Source organism: Pristiophorus japonicus, unplaced genomic scaffold, assembly GCF_044704955.1.
Source record: "Pristiophorus japonicus isolate sPriJap1 unplaced genomic scaffold, sPriJap1.hap1 HAP1_SCAFFOLD_300, whole genome shotgun sequence".
NCBI classification, from domain to species: domain Eukaryota; kingdom Metazoa; phylum Chordata; class Chondrichthyes; family Pristiophoridae; genus Pristiophorus; species Pristiophorus japonicus.
In genome coordinates this window covers 88,199-109,446 of record NW_027252780.1, presented here as the reverse complement: position 1 = coordinate 109,446, position 21,248 = coordinate 88,199, and the positions used below count along the sequence as shown (strand labels likewise).

Sequence of the window (21,248 nt, the reverse complement as noted above, 5' to 3'; positions counted from 1 at the left end):
AGGGATCAGAACACAATCCCATATCCTCTGCACACACAAACCCGTCTGTTCCCTGTTCGAGCCACGAGATCTTTCAATAAATGATCTTTAGCATATGACCTGCCTCACAGTGTTCGGCACGGAGCAAAATACAGATTTCATCTCACGAGGTCTGCTTCTGGTCCCAACAGAGCATTAAGAACCAAGTTTATATCCTTGGCAGGCAGCGACAGAGAGATTAGTGACTGCAGTGCATCAGCAAATAAGTTAAAATAGGAAATAATAGTAAACCACGTTTGTAACAAAATCGTCGAATCCGTGCCACGGATAGAGATAAATAGCTTTGATTTAATAGCCATTGCAGATAAATGTTTGCAAGATGAACATGGTGGGAACCAATTAATCGAGGGTTCTTGATATTTCCAAAAGACAGGCAGAATATAAAAGGACAGTGGTTTCCCTGATAATTACGGATGACATATACTCAGTAGTGATAAAGGATCATGGCTCCGAAGACCAGGAGGTAGAATCAGTAAGGAAAATGATAATACATTACAAGGGGCAGAAAACACTAATGGGATGTGTGTCGGAACTATACCATTGGACAGACTATTAATCTACATAAAATTGGAGCTTGTAACAAAGGTAATACATTAATCTTGGGGAACATGAATCTACAGATAGACTAGGCAAATAAAATTGGCAAGGGTAGTCTGGGGGTTGAGTTCATGGAATGCGTTCGAGGCAGTTTCCTGGAATAATACTTCATGGAACCAGCCAGCGAACAGGCTGTTTTACAGGGTGTTTTGTTTGAAAAGACGGGGTTAATTATTCATCTCATAGTAAAGGATCCGCTGTGGAGGAATGATCACAGTGTGGTAGAGTTTCACGCTGATTTTGAGAGTGAATTATTAGTTCTGAAACGAGATTCTTAAAAATAAATAAAGCCAATGATATCGTTTGTTTATATTTCAGATTCAAGTACCCGCGATATTTTGTTTTTATATAGTTTGAGGGGTGAGCTGCTATTGTAGGTTGACAAATGTGATTACAATTTAAGACTGCAGATAAATAGTTGTATTCTTTTAAAGAAATGTTTGAAAATTCACAACGAACATAGACCCCATTGATAAATAAAATCTCAATGGAATATGTGATATATCCGTAGATAAGTGAAGAAGTTAGGGAGAGTATTAGATTAAAAGGGGAGGCTTATAATGTTGTGAAGAATAGCAAGAATAGCAGAAAGCCTGAGGATTCGGAGAGTTTCAGAAAACAAGAAATGATGACAAATAATTGATAAAATGTGACAACATCGAATATGAGAGTAAACTAGCATGGCGTTTCCAAATAGTTTGTAAGAGCATTTGAACGTATGTGAAAAGGAAGAGAGGAGCAGATGTAAGAATTGGTCACTCAGCAGCTAGGCCAGGAAATATTATAATGGGGAATGAGCAAATGAAGAGAAATCTGTTGTATCTGCTTCGCAGTCGGAGATACATTAACATACAAAGAAGTGTGGGGACAAGGGGTTAATTTAATGAGGAACACAACATAATTAAGAAGAGTAGAAAAAGTACTTGAGCAACTAAAGAGACTAAACGTGACAAATCCCATGGACCTGATGGTCTACATCCGAGGGTTCTAAAATGAAGTGGCTGCAGATATAGTGGATGCATTGGTAGTGATTTTCCCAATGTACCTAGATTCCAAAATGATCCCAGCGGAGTGGAAGGTAGCAAATGTAAAATTCAAGAAAGGAGGGGAAGAGAAAACAGGGAACTATAGGCCAGTTAGTCTGATATCAGCCGTCGGGAAAATGCTGGATTCCATTATTAAGGAGCGGGTAACTGTGCACTTACAAATTACATTTTGATTAGGCATCCACAAGGAACATTTTTAGGCGATTTCTTTCAGTTGAGGTGTGAACTAAAAGCAAGAAAAGTCTCATTTTCACCACATGGCTGTGTTCATAAAATGTTGGAAGTTTGCCTGGACCATGAGAACGAAGATGTTGTATTTTTATTGATTTTTTGGATTTCTGTCGATCTCAGCACTCTTTTTGCAACTCAGTTGTTTTGCCAACTAAAATTGTTTTGTAAACCAAAAGCCTGTTGTAAGTTGCTCGAAGTTTCTGCACATTTTTGCCTTTCAGTTTATCTTTAAATTTCCAAATGTAATGTCCAAGGGAGAAAAGTTAATCCTTTCATTCATTCGTCACTTAATAGTCAATTTCTGGGTATTCAGTGAGCTTGTGATGAAATGCTCAGTTTCTCAATGTTTGGTCAGGATGCGGACAATTGGTCAATTTTTGAGTGTTCAGTCTATTTGTGGACAGAGGTTCAGTATCTGTTTGCTCCAGCCGACAGTGGTCAGATGCAGGGTGTCTAGTATGTGTGCGGTGAATAGGCCAGTTGCTGCTGCTCAGTTCCGCTCTGTACAAGTGTTGAGTTTCTGTATACAGGTCCCGGTATTGGGCAGTAGTTGTGTTTCTGCGTGCAGGCCCCAGACCGGAGGAGGAAGCAGACCTGGGCGAGACCAGAGCGGGAGCAGAGCGAGAGTGGGAGCAACTCAACAGAGGCAGAATAGAAACATAGAAACATAGAAAATCGGAAAAAATAGGTGCAGGAGTAGGCCATTCGGCCCTTCGAGCCTGCACCACCATTCAATATGATCATAGCTGATAATTCACCTCAGTTGCCCTTTCCTGCTATAGAGGGAATGGGACAGAGTGATGTCAGAGTTGGAAAACTGACCTCGACACAAGTGAAGGAACTGATTGGTGAGTAGCTGTTGAGTGTTTATTTATTAAGGTTTAAGTTTATATCTGCTGAGTTAGATCCTTGTCGATTAAATAGATGCATGGCAGGACAGCTCAGTCCCGTGGCGTTCACATCCTGTGCAACTTGGGAAGTCCACATAGCTTATACGATTCTTGTGCAGAAAGTGTTACCAGCTCCAGCAACTCGAGCTCCGCGTTTCGCAGATTGAGTGGCGGCTGGAGTCACTGCGATGCATCCGCGAGTTTGAGAATATCGGGCATAGCACAATTCTAGAGGTGGTCACCCCGCAGCTTAAACCTTTGCAGGCAGAGAGGCAGTGGTTGTGGACCAGACAGCAGAGCAGATCCAGGCAGGTAGTGACCGAGTCCCCTGAGTCCATCTCACTCACTAACATACAAACATAGGATATAAAAACATCGAAATTTAAAGCGGAGAAAGATGCCACTTTAGCCCATTGTGTCCCCACCAGCTGACAAAGACACACGGCCCTCGGTCAGCAGCCCTGAAGGTGACATATAAATCTATGAACAATGAACAACGCTGGACAGGTAAAGAGCACCATGCTCAAACAGTCATGCGATAACCCATGAATTGCAACAATTTACACTCCACCCCACCTGGAACCATGTGATCTCATGGGAGGGCCAAAAAAACAGGTCAAAATCCTGGCGAATTGGGTAAAAAAATATGGGAAAATTCCTTTCCGACCCATCTAGGCGATCGAAACTAGGCAAGGAGATAACTCTGGCGTTAATAGTTTCCATGATGTACTTACCATCGTGTCTGCACCAGCCAATAAGAGGTTATCCAGTTTAGTCCCAATTACCTGCTCCAGGTCCGTAATCCTGCAGGTTAAGTAACTTCAAGTTCCCATGCAAGCACATTTTAAATGTGGTGAGTGTTTCTGCCTTCAGCACCCTTCCAGGCAGCGAGTTACAAACCCCACACAATCCGCTGCGTGAAGAATGTTCCCCTCAAATCGCCTCTAATTCTACAACTAACCACCTTAAACCTATTCTCCCTCGTAAATGATCCGTCCAGAAAGGGAAAGAGGCTCTTGCTATCCACTATATCCAGGCCATTCAAAATGTTATATACCTCAATGAGGTCTCCCCTCAGCGTCCTATGTTCCAAGGAGAACAAACCCAGCCTGTCCACTCTGCCCTCAAAGTTAAAATTCTCCATTCCAGGCAGCATCCTCGTAAATCTCGTCTGCACCCTCTCCAGTGAAATCACGTACTTCCTACTATAGCACGAACAGAATTGCACGCAGTATTCCAGCTGTGGCCTAACCAGTGTATGTTATAAATTAAGCATAACCTCCCTGCTCTTGTATTCTATGCCTCGACAAATAGAGACAAACAGACCGTATGTCTTCTGAACCATCTTATCCACCTCGTATGCGACTTTCAAGGACTTGTGGAGAAGCACTCCAAGTTCCCGTTGTTCCTCTACACTTCTATGTGACCTACCTTTTAACGTGTCTCCCCTTTCTAAGGGCATTACGTCACACTTCTCGGAATTAAATGTAATTTGCTACTGTTCTGCCCACCTGACCAGTGGATTACAATCCTCCTGCTGCAGTCCATGGCTTTCCTCTTCATTTTTAACCACACAGACAATTTTATGTTAATTTGCAAACTATTTAATCACACCCATCATATTCAAATCTAGATCATTGATGTATACCACAAAAAGCAAGGGACGCAGAACTGAGTCCCGCGGAAACGCACTGGAATCATGCTTCCAGTCACAAAACATCCAACAAACATTAACTCCTGCTTCCTAACTCTAAGCCAATTTTGGCTCCAACTTGCCACTTTGCCCTGGATCCCATGGGCTTTTACCTTCTGGACCAATCTACAATGTGGGACCTTATCAAAAGCTTGGCTAAAGTCTATGTACACTAAGTCATATGCACTGCCCTCATCGATCCGCCAGGTTGCCTCCTTGAAAAATGCAAGCAGGTGAGTAACACAGGATTTTCCCTCAACAAATCCGTGCTGACTGTCCCTGAATAATCCTTGCCTTTCTTAATCTATATCTATCTTGTCCTTCAAGATTTTTTTCAATAATTTTCCCACCACTGTGGATAAGCTGACAGGCCTGTAGTTATTCGGGCTATCTCTTTCTGCCTTCTTAAACAAGGGTATCACATCAACAATCGTCCAGTGCTTTGTCACTAAGCCCGAATCCAAAGTGGATGAGAAAATTAAGGTCAACCCCTCTGCTATTTCCTCTCTTGATTCGCTCAACAGCCGAGGATGTAATTCATCTGGGCCTGGGCACGTTTCCACATTCAAAGCAGCTAAAACCCCCAAATCCCCTCTCTCACTCTCTCTATTTCTCTGAGAATTTCACCCGTATTCTTTTCTGAGTACTGGTGAGGGCGATGGTGACTCTGGGACCGAAGAGCGAGACAAGTCCACGCCACCATGGATGGCACAGCTTTACAGGTGGAGGAAGGAGAATGGAGGAGCATTAGTGGTCGGGGATTCGATAATCAGGCGAGCAGACAGCAGTTTCTGCGGCCGTAGAGGCCACTCCAGGCTGGGATGTTGCCTACCTGGTGCCATGATCAAGGATGTCACCGAGATGCTGCAAAACATTCTGGGGGATAGGGTAAACAGTCAGATCTCCTGGTCCATATCAGTAACAATGACACTGGAAGAAAGAGGGAGGAGGTCCTGCAGGCAGAGTTTAGCAGCGAGGACAGAGATTAAACTCAACATCGAGAGGTATTCGACATTTAGGAAGGATAGACAGGAAGGAAAAGGAGGCGGGGTGACATTGTTCATTAAAGAGGAAATTAATGCAATAAAAGAATGGACATTAGATTGGATGATGAGAATCGGTAGGGTTGGAGCTGCGGAATACCAAGGGTCAGAAAACGCTAGTGGGAATTGTGGACAGACCACCAAACAGCAGTAGGAAGGTTGGGGACAGCATCAAACAATAAATAATGGATGCATGCAACAAAGGTACAACAGTTATCATGGGTGACTTTAATCTACATATTGATTGGGCTAATGAAACTGGTAGCAATGCGGTGTAGGAGGATTTCCAAGAGTGTATTAGGGATGGTTTTCTAGACCAATATGTCGAGGAACCAACCAGGGAGCTGGCCATCCTGGACTGGGTGATGTGTAATGAGAAAGGACGAATTCGAAATCTTGTTGTGCGAGGCCCCTTGGGGAAGAGAGACCATAACATGTTAGAGTTCTTTATTAGGATGGAGAGTGACACAGTTAATTCAGAAACTAGAGTCCTGAAGTTAAGGAAAGGTAACTTCAATGGTTTGAGGCGTGAATTTGCTAGCATAGACTGGCAAATGATAATTAAAGGGTTGATGGTGGACAGGCAATGGCAAACATTTAAAGATCACATGGATGAAGATCAGCAATTGTACCTCCCTGTCTGGAGTAAAAATGAAACAGGGAAGGTGGATCAACCGTGGCTAACAAGGGAAATTTAAGATAGTGTTATATCTGAGGAAGAGGAATATAAATTGGCAAGGAAAAGCAGCAAACCTGACAACTGGGAGAAATATAGAATTCAGCAGAGGAGGACAAAGGTTTTAATTAAGAAGGGGAAAATAGAGTACGAGATGAATCTTGCTGGGAAGATAAAATCTGACTGAAAATTATTCTATAGACATGTAAGAGAAAAAGATTAGTGAACACAAACGTAGGTCCCTTGCACTCGGATTCAGGTGAATTTATAATGGGGAACAAAGATATGGCAGACCAATTGAACAAATACTTTGGTTCTGTCTTCACGAAGGAAGACACTGATAACCTTCCGAAAGTATTAGGGGACCGAGGGTCGAGTGAGAAGGAGGAGCTGAAGGATATCCTCATTATGCGGGATATTGTGTTCGGGAAATTGATGTGATTGAAAGCCGATAAATGCCCGGGGCCTGATAGTTTGCATCCCAGAGTACTTAAGGAAGTAGCCCTTGAAATAGTGGATGCATTGATGATAATTATAAACAGTCTATCGACTCGGGATAAGTTCCTATGGACTGGAGGATAGCTAATGTAACACCACTTTTTAAAAAACAAGGGCGAGAGATCGCGGGTAATTATAGACCAGTTAGCCTGACATCAGTAGTGGGGAAAATGTTGGAATTAATTATTAAGGATTAAATAGCAGCGCATTTGGAAAGCAGTGACAGGATCGGTCCAAGTCAGCATGGATTTATGAAGGGGAAATCATGCTTGACAAATCTGGAATTGTTTGAGGATGTAACTAGTAGAGTGGACAAGGGAGAACCACTGGATGTGGTGTATTTAGACTTCCAAAAGGCTTTTGACAAGGTCCCACACAAGAAATTGGTGTGCAACGTTAAAACACATGGATTTGGGATTAATATATTGACGTGGATAGAAAACTCGTTGGCAGAGAGAAAGCAGAGAGTCGGTTAACGGGTCCTTTTCAGAATGGCAGGCAGTGAATGGTGGAGTGCCGCAGGACTCAGTGCTGGGTCTACAGCTCTTTACACTATATATCAATGATTTGGGTGAATGAATTGAGTGTAATATCTCCAAGTTTGCAGATGACACTAAACTGGGTGGCGGTGTGAGCTGTGAGGAGGATGCTATGAGGCTGCAGGGTGATCCGACAGGTTAGGCGAGTGGGCAAATGCATGGCAAATGCAGTATAATGTGGATAAATGTGAGGTTATTCACTTTGGGGGAAAAATAGCGAAGACAAAATATTATCTGAATGGTGGCAGATTAGGAAAAGGGGTGGTGCAACGAGACGTGGGTGTCATGGTTCATCAGTCATTGAAAGTTGGCATGCAGGTACAGCATGCGGTAAAGAAGGCAAGTGTTACGTTGTCCTTCATAGCTCGGGGATTTGAGTATAGGAGCAGGGAGGTCTTATTGCAGTTGTACAGTGCCTTGGTGAGACCTCACCTGGAATATTGTGTTCAAATTTGCTCTCCTAATCTGAGGAAGGACATTCTTGCTATTGAGGGATTGCAGCGAAGGTTCACCAGTCTGATTTCCGGGATGGCAGGACTGACATATGAGGAGAGACTGGATCACCTGGGCCTTTATGCATTGGAGTTCAGAAGGATGAGAGGGGATCTCGTAGAAACATACAAGATTCTGACGGGACGGGACAGGTTAGATGCTGGTAGATTGTTCCCGATGTTGGGGAAGTCCAGAACCAGGGGACACAGTCTTAGGATAAGGGGTAGGCCATTTAGGGCTGAGATGTGGAGAAACTTCTTCACTCACAGAGTTGTTAACCTGTGGAATTCCCTGCAGCAGAGAGTTGTTGATGCCAGTTCATTGGATATATTCAAGAGGGAGTTAGATATGGCCTTTACGGCTAAAGGGATCACGGGGTATGGAGAGAAAGCAGGAAAGGGTTACTGAGGGAATGATCAGCCATGATCTTATCGAATGGTGGGGCAGGATCTAAGGGCCGAATGGTCTACTCCTGCACCTATTTTGCATGTTTCTAAGTTTCTATTTCCAAGGTTGTAATCTCATGGTTGCTACCGGTACCATGTGATGGTGGGTACAAAAATACCAAGATAGAGAAATGAATGCGTGGTGCAGGGGGTGGTTTTTGTCAGATTTCTCTGACTCCTTGGCGTTTTCGAGGCGTCCCACACACTGGATTCTAGACTGTGGACTGATTTGGCGGCTGTGAGAAACTGAGACAGAGTCAGTTGGCAATGCAAAACTGGTTTTATTGTGTTCAGATAGAGTAAAAATGCAAGTTTGTAATAATACAGTAATCAGGTACAAATAGGGAGAAATGGCAACTCAAATGCTATATATTTGGGAAGAACACATAACACATAAAACAGATTAAAAGAACACAGTCCTCCCACCTCCCAAAATACTTATGCGCTAAACCTGGAAGGGGAAAACACACCAGAATAGTAAGAAAAACGCCAACCTCCTAGACCCACTATCTAGCTCGGTTAGAACTCTGGGGTTTCAGGGACCATGCTCATAAATTCCCTTTTGACATTTCCAACTCCCGGATTCGCTTAGTTGTACTGGTCCTGTTCCAAACTCTGGGGTTCGCCTTCGTTGTCCGGGTTCTGTAGTCTGTACCCCGGACCTTGTTGGGGACCTCAACCTGCGTCGCATTTTCAATTGGGCTGAGTCCGCTGATGCGGTAATGTGCGTATTGGACTTGTGGAGTGTGTATTCACTTTTTCTTGGTCACGATAATCTTCAAAGTTCCATTAGGTAATGCATTACTCCTTGATAGCTTAGGAACAGGTTGTAGAGTGCAAAATAGTTCGTATTTTCTTCGGTTTTGTCGGGTTGGTTCCGGTTTACTGTTTGATTGGTTGCGATGAACCGAAACTTTCCGTAAGTGATTTTGTAAGCCTGTTTGCGGTCGTGGTGCTATCATTCTGTGTTTTAGAGATTCCTTTCCTGGATGTTTAGGGGCCACACTTTTCAAGGCTGGTGTTAACCTTATGCAATGAGACTGCTACCTTAATAGTGTCTCAAGAAGCACCCTTAACTGCCAGAACACGCCTTCATTTATACTAAAACAGGCTTCCTTATCTTCGCGCCAAATCAGTTCTTGGGCTTTGTTTAAACTGTTCTGTCCTTTGCTTTTCAAATGTCTCCTTTGTCAGTGTTTTTCGTGGGCGAGTCAGCAGTAACTCGATTATGGTGTGATAATGTGCTATCACTGGTTTTGCATTGTTTTAGGATTGTCCAGTTTCCTGGACACCTAGTTGGGCCAATGCTTTCCATAGTGGTTGACTGGGTAATTGGCTTCTTGCATATATTGGATGAGTTCTGTAGTTTAGATAATGGCTGGTAATTTGATTTTCTCTTAGGGGGAAAATTGGTGCTGCATAGTTCCCCAGACAGTCTGAGATCCTTAACACACGAAGTTGCTTCACAGAGGTTCGTCCCACCTCCTGTATTCGGTCACTCTGTTTCGCAGCAGAAAAAAATGTTGTGGAATCTTAAAAATGATATGTTCCTTCCCATAGACGTTTAGGAGATCTCAGACTTCTGTAATTTAGGTCCATTTTGTATTTTCTTTTCAAAAAGTCCAAACACTGTGGGGTGAGGAGGGGGGGTCCATGAGGTTTGCCCCCTTTTGCGATTTTGCTTTTAAAACTTAGATCTCCACTTGAAAATTCCAAAGATCATTTTTAACAAGCCAAAATGAGCTTTTCTTTCATTTTCAGGGAGAAGGATTAATGGGAATTTTTGTGAACACTTCAGTCCCCACCATGACACTATTCAACCAATGTATCACTTTACAGGTGAGCAGAAATTCCTGACTCTCAAGAGCTAACCTTCCCGAAGCCATAACATACATTTTGCTTTACATGATGCAGCATTCAGTTACATCCTTTTTCTTTCACAGGCATATCGGCAAGTTACGCTGCACTTCACAAGAATAATACATATTTCGAATATATCACACAACATTATAAACTTAAATTGCTAATAGGGTTTCTCAGGTTTGTCCACCATCCTGTAATATCGATATTGGTGCCTTCGGTTCTCCCCTTTGCACTTGGAACGCCACAGATACAGCACTATCCCGAGCTGACATACTACCAAAAGAGGGGAGGCTATCCTGATCCAAGAAGGGATTTCTATATTTCCGAAAATGTCCCACCAGGGTGGAACTCTGATAGCCAAGATCTCACTCCCTATCTTAAATGTCTTTTGTTCTCGAGTGTAGAAATGTTTTTGCGATATTTCCATAGCTTTCAACAAAGAGGCAAGATGTTCGGGTAGAGGAGGAATTGCAGAACCAAAATATGTTCCATAGTCTTGTAGATGTGTGAAATTGTCGGTGACTGTGAGGTGAACAGTGTAGGGCTCAGGAATGGGTACAATCCATTATTGGGCCACTTTAACTGGTGCCTCGCATTTAATGCAAAAACTGCTCTCACTCACTGGACACCCGTAAATGAGGGATTGTTGCACGTCTCCTCAGTCGCTGCTGCTCTTCCTTATCAGGGCGAGCAGGAACACGATCCTTGTCATACTGCCCTCTTTCCTGCAGGGGCACATAAAACAGATTGTCTTGCCCTGAGAAAGCTCTCTGGCTTGACAAAGGTGACTGAGTTCCAAGTTGGGCTCATAGTCTTTAATTGACTGGCTGTCTTATTCAGTTCCAGGTGGACTGGTTGCTTTTAAGTTTGTCTCACAATCGTTCTGCTTGTTACCTTACCAGTGCTTCCTTAATAACCATACCAGCAGATTCCTCTTATTCCCGGGTATTACCCGTCCTGTGCTTCTTTTACCAGCTGCACAGGTAGATTATTTTCCTTACCCCAGTTAACTAATACATATATACATATCATTACACAGGTAAATCTTACACTATTCTAAGTCATTCACTAAACATACATAAATTCATATTTTAAACATCCTTAAATTCACATCGCTATATATGTACATCTGCCACCCGTCTCAGGGTGGCCAGGCTAATTCCTGTTTACCTCCACTTGGGACAGCTCCTGGTCATCTTGTAAGGCTGCAAGTAAGGCGGCCTGAGCTTCAACATCCAGAGGACTCTCACTAATGTTACTGGGGTTTGTCCTGTGTCCCAGGCGAGCGATCGGGGAACTGTTCCCTTCGATGATGCAGCACACTGCCCCTTTTGGTGTGGCCGCAGTGTCCTGCTCTGTAGGTTTTGCGCAGCCTGAAACTGCAGGCTGAGGGCCCTTATCTTTAGAGCGCTTCCTGACCTTGGGTGTCCCCTTCCTAGTGGCGGCCTTACCTGGACCGAGCCACTGGAACTGGGGCGCTGGTGACCAAGGGGCTTTTGGCTGTGTTGTGTGGGTAGTCCTTCTTGTGGCTACTGTTACTGGGGGTGCATCCAAGTCCTAAGCAATTGGTGGGATCCTCCCTCCAGTAACGCAGTTCCCCGCTCCCACCTGCCCTGTTTGTCTGGCTGCCCCGCCACCTTTTGGACTTTCACAGCCAGCGGCTGCTGGCTGCTTCGTACGTTTTTCGGGCTCCCCTGGTTTAAACAGCTTACATTGGTTGATATGGAACCTGTTCGTGCATCTTTATGGCATAGACCATGGGGCTTGACTTGTCCACAATGTGGCATGTTCCCATATATAGGGCTTCAAATGTTCCAACCCGGGACAAATTCCAAAGCATCACCTGATCTTCTATCTCCCATTCGTGGTGCTAGCGGGGTTCTAGCAGCAATCGCTCGCTCCGATGCTGCTTCTCCATGTTATCAGCAGCTTGCCAGTGTATCTGCTTGAGGTGTTCAAACATATTCTTGAAAATACGGTCCCGGTTCACCTCTCTGAGCTGACCTTCCGTGAGCACCGGGGCGGGGACATGGGTGGGGGTTCGCATGGCCCTCCCAGTCATGGGCTTGTGTGGGGAATACCCCGAGCTCTGTGACTGGCTCCCCCGGATCCCCATTAGGATCAGCGGTAAGTCCTCTACCCATTTTTGGGGTGAGTCCCCCGTCTCCTTCCGCAGCCTTCCTTTAATGGTGCGGTTTAATGCTCCACAATACCTGATGACTGTGGGTTGTGGGCAACATGCCATTTCCCTTGAATGCCGAGCGTATTAAGGGTTGCCTGCATTAGGTGACCTGTGAAGTGGCTCCCCTGGTCAGACTCCACATACTGTGGTAGTCCCCACCGGGGATTACCTCTTTCACAAGGATCCTAGCCGTTCCTAAAGCGGTGGCTGTTCGGCATGGAGAGGCTTCAAACCATTTGGAGAACACATCCACCAGGACTAGGCAGTCTTTACCGCCTCCCTGGGCGGTGGGTAGGGGCCCGATGTAGTCGATCTGAATCGACTGCCATGGTCCCTCTATCCTCCTGATGTGTTCCATAGAAACCTTCCTTTTCTGGGGGTCAGAGTTGTCAGCAGCACACACTAGGCATTCGGCGCAGAACTCGCGGACATCCTCCCTGAGGCTCGGCCACCACCCTGCCTGTTCCACCCGTTGCCAGGTGGTCTCAGGTCCGGGCTGCCCCGCTCCTGGACCCTTAAGTGCCAGTTGCAAATTCCCTCCTGTGTTGCTGTGGCATTACCCATTGCTCTCCCCTGAACAGCATGCCTTCTTTAATGGTCATGGCTGCTGCGCCGTATGGTCCTTCTACCTTTTCTCCCTTGGTTAGTGCATTTAAAACGGGTCTTAGGACTAGATCCTGGGTTTGAACTGTTTTCAGGTCCGGCGCTAATACCACCCCTGCCCTGTCTGCCGTTCATACCCTGCCCCTAACTGCTGCTATGGGGTCCAGGGCGTAAGGATCCCGAAACTTCCCTGTGCGAGCACCCTCCTTAGCCGCACGTCTGCCTGCTGGTTTCCTTGACCTCGATGTTCAGTGGTTCAGTGGTCTTTCACATTGTGAACATAATTCTCCCTTTCCTCCCCGAAGGCCGTCATGATCTTTTCCAGCAGGGGCTTGATTGCCAAAGGTCTCCTGACGGGACCAGATGGCCAAGTACTCCGGACACGAGTTGCATGTAAACATAATGTCCGAGCAAATCGTGCACGGTGTAGGGAATTTCTCGGGGTGTGTGACCACATATACCACCGTGGACAGTTCAGCATGCTGGGCAGTCATGGTGCTGCGGAGTTTAATATTCAGGGTAATGTTGGCCTCTGGGACATAGACTCCGCACCCTGTAAGTCATTCATCAACAATTACTGTGCTCGAACCGTCCACGTAGATTTCGCGGCCCGAGGGGTGTATCCCGGCCCGAAAACCTACGTTGACTTCCAATACCCCTTCGACAGAGCACCGTTGGGCTGTCCCCGGGTAGATCCTGTTAGCTGCGAGCCTTGGCTCGCACAGGCCTTTTATCCTTAGGTCCATCTGGGAGAGGTGTAGGGTCCAGCGAGCGATGCGAGCCCTGCTCACTGTCCCATCCTTAATTCTCCCATTCAGGAGCATCTGGGTAGGCGTATGGTGGGTGAGGAGTGTGATAGGGGACCCTCCTGTGAAGATTAAAGATCTCTTCACAGCCAGTGAGTGGCCACTAGGTGCCTCTCACAGTTGGGGTATCCCTTTTCCACATTGGTGAGTATCCTGGAGGAGTAAACCACCGGTCTCAGCTGGCCGTGCCGTTCCTACAACAGCACTGTGCTCAGACTGTCTCCGCTGGCTGACAACTGCAGGAAATACTCTCTCCGCCGATCAATCGCTCCTCGGGCCGGTGAGGTCTGCAGCCTTTAATTGAGTTGTTTAAATGCTACCTCGCAACCCTGGTCCCAATCGCGCTCCACTCCCTTGTGTAGGAGCCGGAACAGAGGGGCTGCTATAGCAGCATAATCCTCAATGAATTCTCTGCAGTGCCCTGTTAGTCCCAGAAAAGATCTCACTCCCGTTACTGAGTTGGGGGCTGGTAATTCCTGTACTGCCTCCGTTCTAGCCTTATCAAAGGCTCTTTCCCCAGCGCGAGCCGTCAGTCCCAGGAACTTTACTTCGTTTTGACCGATCTGCGCTGCCTTGGGGTTAACGCTAAAACCTTCCTCCCTAAGTAGCTCCAGCAGCTCGGCCTGCAGTGGACCATGCTGCTCACCCTCATCGGTGAATAGGATCAGGTCGTCCACATACTGGACCAGGTGCCGGGGTCTGCTAAACCCTTCTAGCAGTTAGCCATGCATTGATGAAAAGTGTTGGGGCTGTTGTGAAAACCCTGGGGCAGGCAGTTCCAATGTATAAACGAACTTGTACTGGTCCTCTTTCGCAAGGGAATGGTCCAAATCCCGTTGGAAATATCCAGCACCGTGAAGGTGGTCGCGGATGCTGGGATACTTCCAATGAGGTCAGCGACAGCTGCGACCATGGGTGAAAGGCCGGGATGTTACGGTTGAGTAGCCGGTAGCCCACCGTGGCTCTCCAGAAATTCTCCGGTCACTTAACCGGCCACAGTGGAGAGTTCACATGGGTGGCTATCGGTCTCAATACCACCTGTTTAACCAAAGAACTCATGGTCGTTTCCATGTCTGCCTCTGCTTCCCTGGGGAAATTGTACAGCTTTTCTGGTCGGGTCATGGGGTTCCCACTCACACTGACCTCGATCCAATTTATTCTCCGAAAATCATGTTTGTGAGTGGCAAATGTGGCGAGATGTACTCGCACAGCAGCATGCTACTCCACTGGAGTGTTACTGACCAGTAATTCAAGGTCGTAACCCTCCCTTTTCTTCATTGTACACAGGGTCCCCTTTCCTTGTTTCTCTGGGATGACAGCTACCTCACTTTCTTTATCGGTACAGGCTGCCACCACAGACAATGGTTTCTTCTATCCACTAGAATCCGGTGACCTATAATAAAGTCGGCCCCCAGGATTCCTTTTCCCTCCTGCTCCCACTTCATCAGGACACACGTCCACTGAGTGTGCAGTGTTCCTAATTGAATGGACAGCGGGATGGAGAATGACCCAGCCTGTTCATTGCCCGTGAATCTCACCAGGCTGTACGAGGTCCCGTTTGATAGAGGTGAGGCTGTGGGTTCATCTGCACAGATTATGGTGCATGATGCTCCAGTGTCCAGAAAATAAGTCCCCTTTACTCTCCCCATCTCCATTTCGACATACGGTCGTTTCCAGGCACCGTACACTCGGGACACAGGGAGACAGGTTGCGCTGGATCTGGTCATAAATCTGGGTGAGATGAGATTGGTGGTATCACTGTACCGGTGGCCGTGGCTACCTTCCCCGGACCCATTAGTACGGTTCGGAATGCGGCCACCATGGTCTCAAATGTTTGGGGAGTGACCGACGGCTCGGTCTTTTTGGCTGGGACTGTGGGATTCTTTCCTACCCTGTCCTTCTAGGGATTCCTGCAGTCCTTCCGCCAATGTCCATGATTCCTGCACCCAAAGAAGTTGCGCTTGGTTTCGGAGGGTTACCCGCTTCCTGGTGCCACTCTTTCTTTCCCTGACTGTGTTTTAACTCATGTACCTTTCCCTTGGGTGGGTGCTCTTCCCCCCTGCATTCCGATATGCCATGGTCAGTTGCCTGATCACTGTTTCCTCGGTGGCTTGGGGGTCCCTTTGGTCAAACCAAAGCTCTGTTCTGGCTGTGATCCGGGGCAGGCTGTTGGCCACTATGCTCCGGAGCCATTGTGCCCGTTCTCCCGGTGTAAGGTTAGCCCGGTCGAGAGCCATACTGCAGGCTCGCTGATACACAGGCCACAGCCTGTCAGCGAAAGCCTGAGGGGTTTCTCCCACGAACTGCACTGTCTTGTCCACTCGGGAGAAGGGTCTTCCTTCATTTAGACCCATGGCCTCCAGACCTTCATCCCGGACATCATCATATGTACCCCTACCCTTTCAGCACTCCGCCGAAAGGGACTGGTACAGATTGCTGTCCAGGGAAAAAAGGAACAGATTTACCTGCTCTGAATCATCACACCCGCTAATCTCGGCTGCCTGTTCCACTTCCATGAAGTGGACGGAGGGGTCTCCCTTACGTGTGAGCTTACTCAGGTAGCTTACCATAGCCCTCCACTGTTGGGTCGTGTGGGGAACAACGAATTGGCTCTCAAGAACCGCCCGGTGCTCCACCAACACTCGCTGAACTTTTGCTGCCGGACCAGACACATTGGTCCCGGCTCCGACTCTTTCAGTTCTGGCTCGCCCTTCTCTCCCTGCTGCCAAACCGAGTTAAGCCCCAGCACCACAGGTGGTGGTGGTCCGTACTCCCTGCCTGCCTGAGCAATTGTCCCTCCCTCCTGCTGCACCAACCGGGTTGTTCCCCGGCCATACAGGGTGTGACTGAACAGTTTTCTCCTGCTCTTCCAGGTCTGCCCGGGTCGTACCCGGAATTATGAAGCACACCATGCCTCTTGCCCTGGACAGAGCGCGGTTTAAACTTTCAATTTGCTGCTGGCAGAGGCCGCGATCTCCCGACTCAAACCCCTGAGTGCTGATTACTCTGTAGGCTGCTTGGATGTCTTTGACTCTCTCCTCCTGCTCTTTAATTTGTCTATTAAGGCGAGCATTCTCTGCTTGCAGTCCTCATTCATTTTTCTTAGCCTATGTGACCTGACACTGCATTTAATCCAACCCATTCCTGAACGTCTTCTCTGTGTAAAGCCTTTCCTTGTTGTGCTCATGTAACTCTCTCATTAACCTTTCCCCTATGATTGTCTGTGCACTAGACTGTTCCTCTGCCTCTCTCAGTTTAGCCCTTAGTTTCTCTACTGTCAAATCTAAGAGTTGGACCTGTTTATGCAGACATACCAGCCACATTGCCTTTTCCACTGCCTTTTTGTGAGTTTGACCCTCTGCCCATTGGGCGGCAGCGTCCCCTGGAGGCTCAGCACGCAACAGATCGCGGACCCACTTCTTTGTTACATTTACTCTTCTGACCACATAGGAAGCAATCCTCGCTTCCACTTTACTTCTTTTCTCACAACCAAAGTCTGTCTCCTCTCATCCCTTTTGCAACAGTCCCTTTGTGGTCGCCATTATGTAGGATTGGTTTTTGGTCAGGTTTCTCTGACACCTTGGCGTTTTCGAGGCGCCCCACACCCTGGATTCTAGACTATGGACTGATTTGGGGGTTGTGAGAAACTGAGACAGAGTCAGTTGCGTACGATGCAAAACTGGTTTTATCGTGTTCAGACAGAGTAAAAAGGCACGTTTTTAATAATCACAGTAAGCAGGTACAAATAGGGAGAAATAGCAACTCAAATGCTGTATATTTGGGAAGAACACATAACACATATAACAGATTAAAAGAACACAGTCCTCGCACCTCCCAAAATACTTCTGCACTAAACCTGGAAGGGGAAAACACACCAGAACTTCAACAGGTAGGAACAGTAAGAAAAACCCCAACCTCCCAGACCCATGATCTAGCTAGGTTAGAACTCTGGGGTTTCAGGGACCATGCTCAACAATTCCCTTTTGTCAGTTCCAACTCCAGGGTTTGCCTTAGTTGTCCTGGTCGTATCGGACTTGTGGGCTGAGTATTCACTTTTCCTTGGTCAGGGTCGTCTTAAAAGTTCAGATAGGTAATGTTTTACCCCTTGGTAGCGTTGGACCAGCTTGTAGAGTGGAAACAATGTTCAGTTTTTCTTCGGTTTTGTTGCGTTGGTTCTCGTTGACGATTCGATTGGTCGCAACAGTCTGGAACTTTCCGATAGTTGTTGTGAAAACATGTTTGCTGTCGTGGTGCTGTCCTTTTTAGTTTTAGAGATTCTTCACGCCGATATTTCGGGGTCCCACTTTTCGAGGCTGGGGTTAAACTTATGCCACGAGACTGCGACCGGAAGAGTGTCACGAGGCGCACCCTTAAATGCCAAACAGGCCTTCAGTTATACTAAAACAGGGTTCCTTATCTTCGCTCCTAATGAGTTCTTGGGCTTTGTTTAAACTGTTCTGTCCATTGAGTTTCAAATGTCTCCTTTGTCAGTGTTTTTGGTGGGCTAGTCAGCAGTAATTCGATTAGCGTGTGATAATGTGCTATCACTGGTTTTGCACTATTTTAGGATTGTCCCGTTTCCTGGACATCGAGTTGTGCCCATGATTTCCAGAGTGGTTGATTGGGTAATTGGCTTCTTGCATATTTGGATGAGTTCTGTAGTTTAGATAATGGCTCGTAATTTGATTATCTTTTAGGTGGTGAATTGTTGGTGCATAGCTCCCCACGACAGTCTAAGATCCTTAACACACGAATTTGATTCATAGAGGTTAGCCTCACCTCCTGTATTCGGTAACTCTTTTTCACAGCCAAAATGTTGTGGAATCTTAACATTGATATGCTCCTTCCCATTGATGTTTAGGGGATCATAGGCTTCTGTAATTTAGGTCCATTTTGAAATCTATTTCCAAAAAGTCCTAACGCTGGCAGGGCACAGGGGGGTGGGAGCCGCGGGGGTTACCATGAGGTTGGCCTCCTTTTGTATTTTTCCTTTTAAACTTAGATCTCCACTTGAAAAACCAACGCTCATTTTTAACAGTCCATTTTCTTTAATTTTCAGGGAGAGGGACTCATGGGAATTTTACGCAACCCATCAACAGGGTTAACAGTCCTGTCCCAGAGGGATCACAGTCCAGTTCCACAGGGCTCACATTCCAGTCCCACAGGGATCACATTCCAGTCCCACAGGGATAGCAGTCCAGTCCCACTCGATCACAGTCCTGTCCCACAGGGATCACAGTCCACTCCCACAGGGACCACAGTCCAGTCACAGAGGGATTGCAGTCCAGTCCCATTGGATCACAGTCCTGTCCCATAGGGATCACAGTCCTGTATCACAGGGATCACAGTTCAGTCCCACAGAGATCACAGTCCAGTCCCACTGGGATCACAGTCCAGTACCACAGAGCGGGTGTACAGTCCCACAGGGATCAGAGTCCAGTCCCACACGGATCACAGACCTGCCCACAAGGGTCAGAGTCCAGTGCCACAGGGTTCACAGTCCAGTGCCACAAGGAACACAGTCCAATCGCACAGTGATCACCGTCCTGTCCCACAAGGATGTCATTCCGGTCCCACAGATATCACAGTCAAGTCCAACAGTGATCACAGTCCATTCCCACAGGGGTCACAGTCCAGTACCACAGGGATCACAGTCCAGTCCCACAGGGATCACAGTCCAGTCCCACAGGCATCACAGTTCAGTTCCACAGGGCTCACAGTCCAGTCCCAAAAGATCACAGTCCAGTCCCACAGGGATCACAATCCAGTCCGACAGGGATAACAGTCCAGTCGCACAGGGATCACAGTCCAGTCCCGAAGCGATCACAGTCCAGTCCCACATGGATCACATTCCAGTCCCGAAGGGATAACAGTCCAGTGCCACAGGGAACACAGTCCAATCCCACATGATCACCGTCTTGCCCCACAAGGATTACAGTCCAGTCACACAGGGGTCAGAGTGCTGTCACGGAAGGATCACAGTCCAGTCCCACATGGATCACAGTCCAGTCCCAATGGGATTACAGTCCTGTCCCACTGTGCGGGGTCCAGTCCCACAAGGATCACAGTCCTGCCCACTGGGGTCAGAGTCCAGTGCCACAGGGGTCAGAATACAGTGCCACTGGGTTCACATTCCAGTCACACAGGGAACACAGTTTAATCCCACATTGTTCACCGTCCTGTCTCACAAGGTTCTCATTCCTGTCCCACAGGAATCACAGTCCAGTCCCACAGGGGTTACAGTCCAGTCCCACAATGATCACAGTCCAGAAGAACAGGGATCTCAGTCCAGTCCAACATGGATCATAGTGAAGTCCCACATGGATCACAGTCCAGCGCCACAGGGTTTATATCCAGGCCCACTGGGGTCACATTCCTGTCTCACAGGGATCAAAGTCTAGTCTCACGGGGATCAATGTCCAGTCCCACAGGGATCACAGCCCTGCCCACAGTGGTCAGAGTCCAGTAACACAGGGGTCAGAGTCCAGTGCCACAGGGTTCACAGTCCAGTCACACAGGGAACTCAGTCCAATCACACAGTGATCACCGTACTGTCCCACAAGGATCTCATTCCTGTCCCACAGGGATAATATTTCAGTCCCACAGGGATCACAGTCCATTCCCAAAGAGATCAAAGTCCAGTCCCACAGGGATCACAGACCTGTCCCACAGGGATCACAGTCCAGTCCCGAAAGAATCACAGTCCAGTCCCACACGGATCACAGTCCAGTCCCGAAGGAATCACAGTCCAGACCCACAGGGATCACAGTCCAGTCCCACAGTTTCACAATCCAGTCCCACAGGGATAACAGTCCAATCCCACAGTGATCACAGTCCAGTCCCACAAGTTCACAGTCTAGTCCCACAGGGATAATAGTCCAATCCCACAGGGATCACAATCCAGTCCCGAAGGGATCACAGTCCAGTCAACAGAGGAATCTCAGTCCAGTCCCACAGGGATCAAAGTCCAGTCCCACAAGGATCACAGTCCAATCCCACAGGGATCATATTCCCGTCCCACAGGGATCACAGTCCAGTCCCACAGGGATCACAGTAAAGTCTCACAGGGATCAAAGTCCTATCCCACAGGGATTACAGTCCAGTCCCACAGGGTTCACAATCCAGTCCCACAGGGGACACAGTCCAGTCGCACAGGGTTCACAGTCCTATACCACAGGGATCACAGTCCAGTCCGACAGGGATCAGAGTCCAGTCCAACTGGTGTCACAGTCCAGTCCCAGAGGGGTCACAGTCCAGTCTCGCAGGGTTCACAGTCCAGTCCCACAGAGATCACAGTCCAGTCTCACAGGGGTCACAGTCCAGTCCCACAGGGATCACTGTCCAGTCCCACAAAGGTCACAGTCCAGTCCCACACGGGTTACGTCCATTCGCACACGTGTCACATTCCAGTCGCACAAGGGTCACAGTCCAGTCCCAATGGGGTCACAGTCTAGTCTCAAGGGGATCACAGTCCAGTCGCACAGAGTTCACAGTCCAGTCCCACAGGGATCACAGTCCAGTCCCACAGGGACACAGTCCAGTCCCAGAGGGATCACTGTCCAGTCCCACAAGGATGTCATTGCGGTCCCACAGGTATCAAAGTC

General features: G+C 47.5%; 1 protein-coding gene across 1 annotated transcript in view; it reads left to right on the top strand.

Moving 5' to 3' along the window:
- Window positions 1–21,248, top strand: part of LOC139249290 (probable G-protein coupled receptor 139) — a gene marked incomplete at its 3' end in the record, with an annotated part of 98,320 nt that overhangs the window by 7,529 nt on the left and 69,543 nt on the right. Inside the window, exons 2-3 of the mRNA XM_070872287.1 lie at window positions 2,923–3,115; window positions 4,911–5,028. Of these exons, the coding sequence (XP_070728388.1) occupies window positions 2,923–3,115; window positions 4,911–5,028 (311 nt within the window). The remainder of the gene's footprint in view (window positions 1–2,922; window positions 3,116–4,910; window positions 5,029–21,248) is intronic.